Consider the following 13,498-nt stretch of genomic DNA (forward strand, 5'->3'; position numbering starts at 1 on the left):
CATCCATCCATCCATTATCTATACATCGCTTAATCCTCATTAGGGTTGTGGAGGGGGTTGGAGTCTATCCCAGCTGACTTAGGGTGAAGGCAGGGGACACTCTGGACAGGTCGCCAGTCTGTCGCAGGGCTACATATAGAGACAAACAATCACACTCACACCTATGGACAATTTAGAACAATTATTTGGACTGTGGGAAGAAGTCAGAGAATCCGGGATATGAACCAGGGATCTTCTAACTGCAAGGCGAAAGTGCTAACCACTATGCCACTGTGCAGTCCCAAATTTAATTCAATTCAATTAATTTTATTTATATAGCGTTAATTGCAGGTCAAATTGTCTCAAGACGCTTTCCAGAACCCATATGCCTGAATCCCTAGAGCAAGCCCTAAGAAGCGCAGTGGCAAGAAAAACACCCTTTTAATGGAATGAAACCTTGAGCAGAACCCAGCTACAACATGCATCCAACACGGATTGCAACATGCTTTCCAAGCATTAAGAGAACCTACAGTGGCTACTATTTCAATATAAAAACATGAAAGGTGCTCTCGGGACCCTGTGTTTGGTTTGTCCATTCTAGGCTACTGTAGAAACATGGCTGAACTACATGGCGTGTTCTGTAGAAGTCGTCCTGCTCTTTATAAGGAAATGAATGGTCCAATAGAAATACAACGATTAGTAGTGATCATACACTAAAAAAATGTAATTGTGAAAACTATTTTATATTTCCCCTAATAGATCCCTCTAAACCCTACATGCTGGACCTTTAACTCACAAGAGCAACTAATCCATAAGTGGTACATATGTTCTCTTGTCGTTCTGTAGAAGTTGGTCACGGTCAAACAGTAAAAGCGTGGTGTTCCCCCTAAATAGCCGGCCACGCTAGTTTTTATGAAGTCATAAAGAAAAAAAGTTGCAGAGCTGCATGATATATCGTTTCAGCATCGACGCTGCAGTGTGCACGTGTGCAGTAGTCACATTGCAAGGAAGGGAATGTCATTAATCTGTGTATAGATGATGGATGGACGGACATCATGCTACAACTTTTATTGCTGCTTGTTGCAATATGAAAGCTTTCTCAGTTGTGATTCCCAAAGACTAACCTGTGCGAGTGCCACCTGACTCCTTCTCAGTTGACGCTTTAACTGCTTATCACTGATTTTGTAAAATAAGGAGAACTTCAGAGGTTTTTCACATCACCACGTGTTTTCACCTATGAGCTTGGTTTCCAGAAAATAACAGGAAAGAATCCACCCCCAACACTGTTCCTCAGATCAAGCAAACTCCAGATTGTAGTTTCGACCACATATGTTGATGAGAGCAATATTCAGCTGACTGTGGCATTCTGCATCATCTTTGTATTACTGTAACATCTGGACCTATGGCAGCCTTTGTGTCGTCTTTGAAGGGAAACAGCAATGCATACATTAACAGAAAATAACACATTATCACCTCCCACTGTTGCTGTTGGTGGGTTTGGTGGAGTTGCAGCTGCTGGAGTCAAAGGTGAAACCTCTGGACATGTGACTGTGTGGGCTTTCTATGGACTCTCATTACGCTACTGTGATTCAGAGGAAACTCAGCTCAGAAATCTGCGTAAACTTGATCCATGCCATCCTGTGGCCCAGTCCAACCACAGCCAGTCCACACTCGTTTCTGTCCTCAAGAGATCCTGACTAAGATAAATACATTCAGTGTTTAAAAATCTCTCAAAATCCGTTTTTGTGAATATATAGTGTTTTCTGAACAAAATATATTTTAGGTGGATTTCAGTAAAATAAATAATCATATAAAATGGAAACTTGGGATGGTGGAAGACCAGTTCCCTTTCCCATGGCAGTGCATACTGCATATAAAACTCTGTAAGACTTGAAAAGGAGCAGATTTCTTTGAAAAGGGAAAAGGGCAACAATTCAGTTGCAGATATCATGACTTCTACTCACTAGTTTGGGTCAAGCTCCAAAAACTTTGCGTTTTGCATTTCATGTAATGCCACTTGAGGAGAGCATTAGGGTTATTTTTTCTACAGGTGACAAAGCTCATCTCAGAGCCACAGAGGACGTTATGTAACTGTTCACAGAGGGAGAGTAGGACAGATCATGACAAGCAAAAGAACTTTAAAGGATACTTCTAGTTTATTTTAACCTGGCATGTTTCCCATTAGGACCTGGGCACAGTGGCTTGGTGGTTAACACCGCTGCGGACCACTAATTTTGTAAAGATTTCATCTGTCGGAAATCATACAATGACTGAGCAGCCTTGGCGGAGTACTGTGCTGTCTGAGTGCTTTTCTTATTATAGTTGCAATATGCATTAAGCTATGGAAACCTCTTCACACCCAAATAAACAAACATTTAGTAGGAAATATTTACCTGATTTGCCACCTCGGCAGGTCGGCTCCTGTATGTGGACATTTCAGTGAGTAGAATAACATTTGTTCCCATCAAGCACAAAGCATTTTTTTTTTCCAATTCCTAACTCATACAGTATCCTAACATCATGATCTTGCCAGATTCTACAAATCTCACCCTGTAGAAAGAGGTATCTTTTTACAATCATAAAAAGATATCTCTGCTGAGTGGATTTCAGTCAGTCACAGATTACGTTTTAACATGTTTGATATAAAAGTCATGTTTATTTGGAAAGCAGTTGGTGGACCCTCAACGCCTGGTAGAAGCAGTGATAGACACAAACTAAACTCTAAAACAGAGCTGATATAAATTACAATGTGCACCAAATACAATCATGTAATCCTATTTTTTACCATATCAACTTTGCATTTTTAGTTTTATTACCTCCTAGTGGTTTTAGGTGAGTGTGTGAACATTTGAACCATTTGGGTGTGTTGATTCTGTCATTGTTGTTCGATAAAAAAGGGCATATTTTTCCTCCCAACTAAACTATTTTAGCGTTAGAGATAATTGGAAGAAGCTTGCAACAAATCTGTTGTACCCGCTGTAACACAATCATTTGTAGTTAAGAGTATTGCTTTGACATTAGCCCAGCAGCACTACACAGTAGTAATAGTTTGAAGGCACAGGTTCAACCACACATCCTAAACATTCCATGTTTCTACAGCTTGCATTCCTAGAAGACACAAGCAGATATTTGTTAAGCATTTCTGGAAATATTCAGGATCTGTTCCCAGCATTCATCCCTAGCCTGGCATGAACTTGGTGCATTCACTCATGAGTTTCGCTGTAAATGACAGTGAGAGCAGAGCCTGTACTCGTTCCCCTCCAGGGAACAATGCAAGCGCTGCTGTCTCCTCTATGATTAATCTCTTCCTGTGTGACTGTTGAATGTTAGTAGGAATCAGAGTTTCTTGAAAGAAATCTTTATTATATGATTGTGATGAAATGATTGTGAAACCTGACAGGAGCTTTTTATCATGTGTTAGAATTGCACTGATGTTAGGTTTCCCTATTCTCTGTATTACTCTGTTGGTGGCTCTTTTGATTCTTGTTCAGACTATAGTTGGAATAGATCATGACTTAAATGCTGCATTTAGACTGATTTACTAAACCTAAATGATGAAATTTGGTCTGAACAGCTGGCTTGATTGTACACTGTTTTCAGTGAGATGGACTTCACGCTGCAGGAGTGTTGCAGATTTTGTGTTGGGGAAGTGAACTTTTCTCAGAAAGAAGCACTGGGGCAGAAGTGAGAAAAACACTGTGTTACTATTATTACATAAAATACATCAATAATCATTTACAGTAAATATAACAGATTTAGAAGGAACATTCTCAGCTGGGAATGTTCATTTCCATGCAGAGGGAAAGAAGAAGAAGCATAGGAAAAGCACTTCTGTTATTAGGGAAGCACTGAGGTACTGTGGCTACCCCAACTGGGCCTTCATCGGATCAGCAAAAAGATCTGGTTACACACCACAATAAACAGCAAAGAAAAGAAGAACAGGAGCAACTAAGTTGTTATCCTGTACCTGGCTAGAGTATCTGAAAAACTCAGAGGGATTTTCTCCAAGCATCACATACACTTCAAACCCAGTAACACTAGTCAATAACTGGTTCACCTCAAGGACAAAACACCAGCACATAAGCAGAGCAATGTTGTATAAGAAGTCCAATATAGCGAAGAGAGGAGAGATTTGTAAACAGGAGAGACTAACAGCTTCACAAGTGCATGGCTCAACACAGGAAGGCGGCTCCTCAGGACAAGACCAGCAGTCCACCTGCATCTGAAAAAGACATTCCTTTAAAGACAGCAATGGACACATTTTGGACAGAGAGGACAGATGGTTTGAGAGAGGAGTGAAGGAAGCCATCTATGTCAAACTGGAACAGCCATCTTTAAACAGAGGAGGGGGTCTGTGAGGCCGCTGATCAGACACCTATAATGCAGTGATAAGGTCTCTACCCAGAAAGTTTCACCATCGTTAACATCTTGAGTCACTCTTGACTTGGCAGATTCACTCCCTCTGTTGTGTAAACTGACATGCCCCACCACCATGGTTGCTGACGTTGTTGGTGAACCACCTGATTTCACAACAATCACACCTGGAGGCATGTGAGTTCTGGTAATTAATGGGCCATTAGCCATGTGACCTGGAGTGACCATGTATTCTGTAACTCCCCATTAGTTAGAACTAAAGAAACCTCTTGGATGAGAGGTGAAGCATTTTCAGGAACCTACAAGAGAAGTCTAGTTGATTTCTACTAAAGCTCCTACGATTACTTGGATGTAGTCTTTGTGTTTACCAAATTATCTGTAGCAATCAATATTTTTAGATATGCTAGCAGCATGGCCTGCGAACAACAATGTTGGTTTAGACCACTAGTCTGATCCACAGTGATGTATTAGATGAGGAATTTCATTTGTCAAAAAATTGCCTAGGAAAAAAAGTTCAAACTTTGAAGACATAGATATGTCTAAAAGAGTGCTGCAATTACATTCACATCTTTTCTTCAACTGTTGGAATCCTATGATCAGATTTACACTATAGTTTAAACTTGGTAGCTTTCAAATCCTAGATTTAATGAAATGGGATGTGATCCTAACAGTCACATATTCTTACTGCAGTGAATGCAAAACAACAAGCACAAGACTACAGTTCACCTGTTATCTTGCCTCAGCAACCAGTTTCCAGTTTCTTTGTTCAGTCAATCTCCGTGTTTGTTTCACAGGCTATTCATGTGCCAGTTTGACATCTGCATTCAATAGGAAATGAGGTGGTGTCATTATGAAGAAATTACAATGTGTATCATTTGTGGCTCAGAGGCCATTGGAGTGCTGGATCAAAGTGCAGTAAAACTTCTGCTTCCTCCCCCAGTTCGTACATAATCCTAACTGCATGTTATTTCAGGCCTGTCTGTAAACCCTGTCAGAGACATTACTATCACTGCAGTCACAGGAAGCCGTGTGGTGGAACAGGAAAGAAAACAGGAAGTGAATACATTGCCGCCACAGGTTGTGTTAAGACGACCAGCTTATATCATTGGTTCCTGCCTCGTTTGTTGCGGATGCCCAAAGTGAAAATTAGTCCATCTGACGTCAGTGCATTCAGTGAATGACTGATGTTCTCAGGAAGAACTGAGAAAGTTGAAAACACAGTATGACTGCCTTAAAACAACATTGTTACCTCTTGTGTTCTGTTGTGAACAAACTTGGGTAAAAGTCAAAGAAGCACATACTGCCCTGGTGACTTTCAACAAATGTAATTTACCACAGCAGTACAGGGATCTAACAGAGATCTTCATCAGCTACATATCACAAGGCAGAGCAAGCAGCATGCAGGACACGTTCATTACTCAGATGTAATCGACACGACTTAGAGTCAGTCGACTGACTATCTGAACCATTCCAAGGAAAACATGTCTCTATGGAATGTTCATCAACAGAAAAAACAGAAATGTGAAACAAGATCAAATTAAATGGAATCATGCAAATTACAAACACATTAATATTGAATGGGTTTGTGTCTATATATACCCTAGAGATAGAGAAAGGTGGAAGTGTCAGAGCTAAAGAAGGGCACTTCAAGATTAAATGATTTTTTTTTAATTGGAAATGCATGTAGAAAAAATGCTGATAATGGGGAAAATTCTGATTATCAGATCTGACAATCTGCCAGCCTGAGCCCTAATTATGCCATCTTTCAAGTGTCTCAAAACATGATAGGTCCTGTCCCTCTGTGCCACGGCGATCTATTATTCAGAAACTATTAAAACACATTAGTGAAGCACTTTGTTTCTTTGGCTGACAGGTTCTTCTATGCCTGTGAACACACATACTGCAGTTTATATTGACTCACACTCACATTCACACCTGTGGACAGTTTAGAATCACCAATTAAACTCAGCATGTTTTTGGACTGTGAGAAGAAGCTGAAGAACCCGGACAAAACCCACACATGCACAGGGAGAACATGCAAACTCCTTGCAAAAAGATCCCAGGTCCAGAACTGGGGATCTTCTAGCTGTGAGGCGATGGTGCTAACTGTACAGTGTAGTAATCTGTCTGTCCTATGATCCTGAGCCATACCTCTCATCTGAGCCCAGATTGTCATTAAATCTGCTCTGGATCTTTGTAGGTAACATATGACTCATTTAAATTTTTTTTTTTTTTAACTCTTGAAATAAGCTAGCTTACCACATAGTTAAAGGAAAAAAATCAGTAGTACACAATAGCTGCTCTTAGTATGTCTGACTTTGACTCTCTGGGGCTTGTCTGGGGCAGCTGGTAAGACAGAGCTCTCAGAGCTAATAATGTTTGCCCACGCTGTGCAACTAATACAAGGTTAAAGCCAAGGTGAGACAGAAGGCTAAACTAATTTTAAGTACTTCATCTGTAAGATCGTATACTGAGCCGCTGGATATTTGCCAACATTTTGTGTCTTCATGAAGCAGTCATGTGGCAGAGCTCCAAGCAGGACTAAATGTCTTTAGACTGTTTTTGGATAATGAAGTGTGTGATAGATCAAACAACTGTCAACCTCATGCAAAAAACACATACATTCTGATCATCGATGCCTCTTACTTCATACTCAGGCTGTGTTTTTGCAAGTCTGAGTTCATCAGTAAGTGTTTGTGAGTCTTCATAAGTAAGTGTGTTTGGAAGTATGTATTTGTAATAGGACTGCACCCTAATAGTCAACTAAAGTCAGTGAAGGGAGTCTTAATTGACAAAGTTCTGACTGGTCAGTTGGTCGCAGGAAACGAACAAACCCTGCAACTCCACAGGAAGTGGGCTCATTTCCGAGGGTAAAGGACACCCACAAGAAGATGAGACACAAACTTAAGATTTCTACCAACAACAGCAGTCCTTGATGCCAGTTTCCACCCTCAGCAGGACAGTGTACCCCGACACACCACAAAAACTGCTCAGGAGTGGCCTGGGGAACACGACAGAGATAAGGTGTTCACCCAGGTTTCATGCTCCCCAGATCCTAATCTTACTGAGCATCTGTGGGATGTTCCAGGATAAGCCTGATCTAGGTAGGTCCCACCCTGCAACCTACAGGACCCACAGAATCCACTACCCCCATCCTGGTACCACAGGACATCCCTAGGGATCCTGGTTCCATGCCCCACTGGGTTAGAGGAGTTTTAGCAGCATGAAGGAGACCAATACAGTATTAGGAAGGTGGTCATAATGTTATGTCTGATCGGTGTACATTGAATGGCCAGCGCAGGCCGGTGAGACAGTGAAGGCGCCATATCATGTAAAATTAAATTTTTCATAGTTTTTGAAAAATAATTATGTGTCCCAGCATAATGTGAGATGAGACCATCCCCTCTTTTGTTTCCTCTCTCCATAGGTCAGAAAGTGTGTCACTTGAGGGGTCACTCAGGTCTTGCAGCCTGTTGTGATGTCACAACAGGGTAAGCATTACCCGCCAGCTGGCGTCTCCTCCTCATCTAGGCTCATCTGTGCCACTCACTGAAAAGAGTCCTCGATAGTAATCTATGACAGAATTCCAGTAATGCCAAAGATGTTTGGTCTAGAGGTGCTTCGGCTTCATCGACCTGCAGGGTGCTATATGGTTAGCCTTCTAAACAAAATGTTGAGTCCTCCTGTTGCTTTTTTTTTTTAGTTTATTTTTTTTCTGACACATTCAGAATCATTCACGCTCTTTGCTGATGTTTCGTTTCAGAGGTTATGCACTCAGTGCTGCAGCAGACAGGCTGTTCTCTACTGCTGGAAACAAAACAACTGCCGTTTTTTCTTAGTCAGGCACTCACCCTAAAGACAAGTTAGCTTAACTTATTTTTATTTTTCATTTTCAGATCAATGGGCCAAAGACAAGAGCCTGTGGTTTAACTAAAATATAGTGTCTCTCTTTGCTTTCAATACAGATGTGACATCCAAGAATAGAATTTAATCATGACATTGCCACAGATTCCCACTCCACTGCATCCAGTGATGTGTTGCCCTTCTTATGTGGTTATTCTAAGAAACTGCACTCAAGAGGAAGAAGTACAAACAAGAATGGATGTTGAAGTCCATTTCTGACACTGTGAAGCAGCCATGAGGGGGATGTCTTTTGCAGGACAATGTGCCACATCGACAACAAGAAAAGCACTCAGAGAGCGCAGTGCTCCGGAAAGGCTGCTCAGTCGTATGATTTCTGATGGATGAAATCGGCAACGGTTGATTTGTAGCAGGATTGCAATCATGTGATCATCAGCAGGCAGCTGATGTAGTGTATACTTGTTGCCATAGTTACAGTGAGGCTGTGAAGCTATCTTTCAATGATACAGAAATCTTTTATAAATCCGTGGATCCTGACTATAAGCCATATCACTGCCAAAATCTAATCAGATGGTCCTTGTGTCGTTTCTGAACTTCCCTGGAAATTTCATCCAAATCCGTTAATCTGTTTTTGCGTAATTTGGCTAACAGACAGACAGACAGACAGACAAACCAACACTGATTGTCACATAACTCTGCCACATTCCTTGGCGGAGTAACAACATTTGCTGTAAATTCACATGAATTTAAATATTTTTTTCTTGTTGACACTTCCTTATAAACAACAACTAGCATAGCTGGAAAGGTCAAGTCATGTAGTCTCATTTGATATGCGCTACAACTCATTACAATAAATTCTTTGAAAGCAATTCAAATTGGGAATCAGTTTTTGAGTAATGTTGCTAACTGACAGACAGACAAACCAATGATCGTCACATAACTACGCTGCATTCCTTGGCAGAGTAATAATGTTGAGATACTGTGGCAACCAGCGTGCAAGAACATGCTGAACTTTATCATTCTCAATAAATGATGCTCAGTTGTTTCTGCCGAACAGCTTGATACCAGCTGCTAAAAGGTACATTACACAGACTTTCAAAACCACATTAGTGTGTTCAACATTAACAGGTGTTTCCCGTTTCACTCTGGAGCACCTGGTCTGGTTTCTGTCTTCTTCTGGAACGTCCCTCTGGCCCAAGTAACGTGATGAAATAAGATTTATTACTGCTATTACTGCAACTCATCAATTTGCAGAAATCAGTGAGAATAGCTCACCTTAATCATGATATGTGGTTGTCTAAATACAAGCTCTTTTTAAATGTGTTTCTGATGAAAAGAAGGCATTGCACATAATGCATTGCATTTGTGTGTGTGGTGGGAACGCAGCCCTGAGGTGAACTCAGATGGCTTCATCCCTTATCTAGCTTAACTCTGGTTTGGATTTGGTTTTAGAATGACCACAGATTTTAGTAGTAAAACTTTAATTTTATGCCTTTTTAGAAGCATTCATATTTGCCACAAAAATCCGAAAAATCATTTATAGACTGCACAAGTTTGGATCATCTGAAGGGAAAATGTATTATTTACAAATAAAATGTACATTTGAAATAATAAAACATTTAATAAATGATTGTTGAGTTAAATACATTAGAGTATGTGATTTAATGCTGGTTTAACTAATTGAAATCATGTAAATCCCAACTAGCCTCGTTAGCTTTGGCTTGTTGTCTTTAAAAATCACTAGTTTTGTTACTTTTTTTTCTCCATTGTGATTGAAGTTGTACCTGCTGTCCTATTTATGTGGTAACAAAGGAAGTTCCACAAAACAAGAAAAGTGGGCATATTGGGTTTTGCTAGGTCACTTTAGCAGCTCACTGGAAGCAGGCGGAGTCACAGCAATGTAGTTTGTAAATTGTGTAGCTATTGCAAATTTTTTAGCACTTTCTTTCCTCATAGTTACACTGTCTGTGTGTAACTATTGCTTCCTGGCAAGATAAGATGCCAAAAAAACTATGATCTTAATTTTTTCCCAAATATGTATGGAAGCTGTGGTGTTTTGGCTCTGTGGAGCAATACAGTCCTTTTATATGCACTTTAGACCCTCTGAGACACGACTACAATGCAGGCTATTCTTATAGTTATTTATTACATTGACTGTTTTTCTTCCCTTTCAGGCTCGTAATATCAGGACATCTGAACTGGCAGCTATCAAGATTGTCAAGCTGGACCCAGGTATGTTTAGTGTACAAAAGTGACACAACAAGCTCACATCTGATGGTTTACAACATCAGTTGTAGGCTGATTTTCTTTATTATTTGGATTTAATCCGCAAATCATGTGTTGTTTTCATATCCAGTAGGAATTCAAAATTTGAAAAAGGAAAAAACAATAAATAAAGAACAACATCAGTTTCATAAGAATGTTTTTGTTGTTTGCTATTTTTGTGCTAAGATTATGATGTCATATGCTTATTAATATTAGCTGTCCCAGACTCCAAATCACAGTTGGTGAAATGTTTTATGTAGCAATTCAGATTACTTGTGAATCCCACCTAAGACTGATGACATTACACAGTCTGTAGGCACCCTAAAATCATTCTCACTCTACAGGGGTTTATACAGTGAATGCAATACGCTGTGTACAATATTTACATAGTTATATGCCCATATGTTAAAAAGTTATTGTTTTTTATGGTTGTTTCTCCTCTACATACCAGCTCCAAAGACATCCCTCCCAAAAGTGACTCTCCTGATCGAGAGTCAAATATGTAGTTTATTGTTGTTGCATTTAATTGTTGAGATTTTAACAGTATGAGTAAAATGAGACAGATATTTCCCAAATTTACAGACTTTTTGAAAAAAAAAAAAAGTCCTCTGTTTGCTTTCATGGGCTCTACATGGGCTCTACAAGATGGTAAACTTGAAACCATGGAGTGGCAGCACAGTCTCCAGACTTAAACCCCATGGAGCTGGTTTGGGATGAACTGGACAGAAGAGTGAAAGCAAAGCAACCTACAAGTCCCACACATTTATGGGAACTTCTGCAACAGAGTTGGGAAGAAATTTCTGAAGAATATTTGATTTCCATTGTAGAAAGAATTCCACGAGTGTGTTCAGCTGTTATATCTGCCAAAGGTGGCTACTTTGATGAGTCAAAAGTTTAGAACACATTTTGGTTTCTAAATTGATTTTTTTTTTTTTAAACTTCATTTGTTGTTTTGTTCTTTTCTTTCATTTCAGATTACAATGAGATGTTAACATGCATAATTTCCAATAAAAAAAATCGGAAAATTGGGGTGTTCTAAAACCTTTGACCAGTAGTGTACATTGAAAAACATTAGGCCAGTGGGAGGACTATTTCAATGGACATTTGAAAAAATGTGAATCTTTATTTTGATGAAGAACTGTGTATTTTACTCTACTTTTGTATTTTCACATTTTAAACTAGGAAGACATCATACCAGTCCTGATACGTACTGGGACGCTTCTTTTTCTAGCACTTGCTAGTGCACATAAGTTGCAGGCTTCCATATTTTACCCTGAGCATGCACCATCTTTGCTGTAGTTCCAACACCGTTTGAAATATGTCTCACTGACGGACATGTGTACCAGTGCTCCCACTTGTCTAACCCTATGTTTTACTGGTCTGTAATTTTCCTTCCATTTGTATGATTTCTGTTCTCTGTTCACCAGCAGACTGCTGTGAGTAGACACTTAATTAACTGTCTGTCTGTTTAGGTGATGACATCACGTCCATCCAGCAGGAGATTACCATGATGAAGGAATGCAAGCACAAAAACATTGTGGCCTACTTTGGCAGCTACCACAGGTACTGCGTGGCTGTTTTCAGCCTGTCCACTTCACATGGGTGGAATTTTTGGGATTGTTGGTGGACTGAAATATGTGAAATTTATCTTTTATCTTCCCTGCACTGCTGCTGGATTCTTCTCCCACTCTTTCAAGTGCTTACATTGTTGGCAAGCAGCTCATGAATGATACTGAATGTTTTTGTGGGCGTAAATGCATCAACTTCATTATTTTAGGGCGTGTCTGTTTGCAAGACTTTCCCTCTGATTCTGTTTTTCACAATGCTTCCAAAGCTCTTTCTTACTCCAACACCAAGTTAAAAGCTGTGTGTGTCTCTCTTTAGGAACACCAAGCTGTGGATCTGCATGGAGTTCTGTGGAGGAGGGTCACTTCAGGATATTTACCATGGTACAAACACGATTAACATCAGTTTTAATATTATCTGCGTTTCCTCTTAAATAGTACCACATCGTAATTCAAGAATTTTTTAAAGTTGAAAATGTGTAAAATATTTTCTTTATTTTGTGTCTTAACCAGAGTTTATGCTTCTGCATTTAATCTTTGATGCCATATATATTACATTTTAGCCATACATGCACCGGAAAATGTAACTACACTGTAAGATATGATGACGCAGACCGCAACAACTGTGATTGGTTCACTTGGCAGTAATATACTGTGAAAATACAGCATATTGATTTGTAGAAAAATGACACTTCCAAGAACCAAAATGTAATATTTACTAGGCTGTAATGTAAATACAAGTAAAAACACTGCTCAGCATAGAGTTTTGTATGCTATGGCATGGGCTTTGTGTATATTCAAACCAGGAGTATAAAGCAGAATTTATGCAGGGTAATATAAAACAGATTGATCAGTTTCAACTGTATACATTTATGAAATAAGATTTATGTCAGTATAATCAAACAAAATTTCTTCAACATCAAAAAATAACAGTTTGAGAGAGAAAAAATCTTGATGACACCGCAAATACTGAGCTGTCAATCATAAACTCATAATTACCAACACAAAAGGTTTATTGCACAACTGCAACACAACGACAAGTCTGACAATGAGAAGGCCAGCGGGGTAACTGCATGAGACAGTGAGGACAAAAGTCTGATCAGTGAGAAAGAAGCAGTGGGGACTGTAAACAAAAGGTCATATTAACAAAAAAGGAAAATAGCAATAGTTGATATGATTGTGCAGATAATGTGCCTCTAAATTATTACTGTGACATTTGAGATGTCGCTTTTTTTGTCTTTTCGACTGTCTTTCAGATTTGTTTAATTATATGGACAGAAATCTGATTCCATACAGACTCAGATCAGCTGAGGAGACTGGAAAACATCTTGTTATTCTGACTAGGAGACAAATTTGACAAACACAAGTTAGCTGACTTTATTATACAGAAAACAACACAAGTGAGTGTGTAATATCACTTAAATTCCAAATGATTTCAAATTGTCGATTATTTT

The 13,498-nt window shown here is 39.4% G+C and overlaps 1 protein-coding gene across 3 annotated transcripts in view; it reads left to right on the forward strand.

Annotated features, from left to right (window-relative positions):
- The window catches only part of map4k2 (mitogen-activated protein kinase kinase kinase kinase 2), a 45,577-nt gene that overhangs the window by 2,425 nt on the left and 29,654 nt on the right, over positions 1-13,498 (forward strand). For all 3 annotated transcript variants that reach the window (XM_035942559.2, XM_023297470.3, XM_023297471.3), the window contains exons 2-4: positions 10,389-10,446; positions 11,952-12,042; positions 12,364-12,428. In XM_035942559.2, coding sequence (XP_035798452.1) covers positions 10,389-10,446; positions 11,952-12,042; positions 12,364-12,428 — 214 coding nt within the window. The remainder of the gene's footprint in view (positions 1-10,388; positions 10,447-11,951; positions 12,043-12,363; positions 12,429-13,498) is intronic.

The sequence above is a fragment of the Amphiprion ocellaris genome, chromosome 23 (assembly GCF_022539595.1).
Source record: "Amphiprion ocellaris isolate individual 3 ecotype Okinawa chromosome 23, ASM2253959v1, whole genome shotgun sequence".
NCBI lineage: Eukaryota > Metazoa > Chordata > Actinopteri > Pomacentridae > Amphiprion > Amphiprion ocellaris.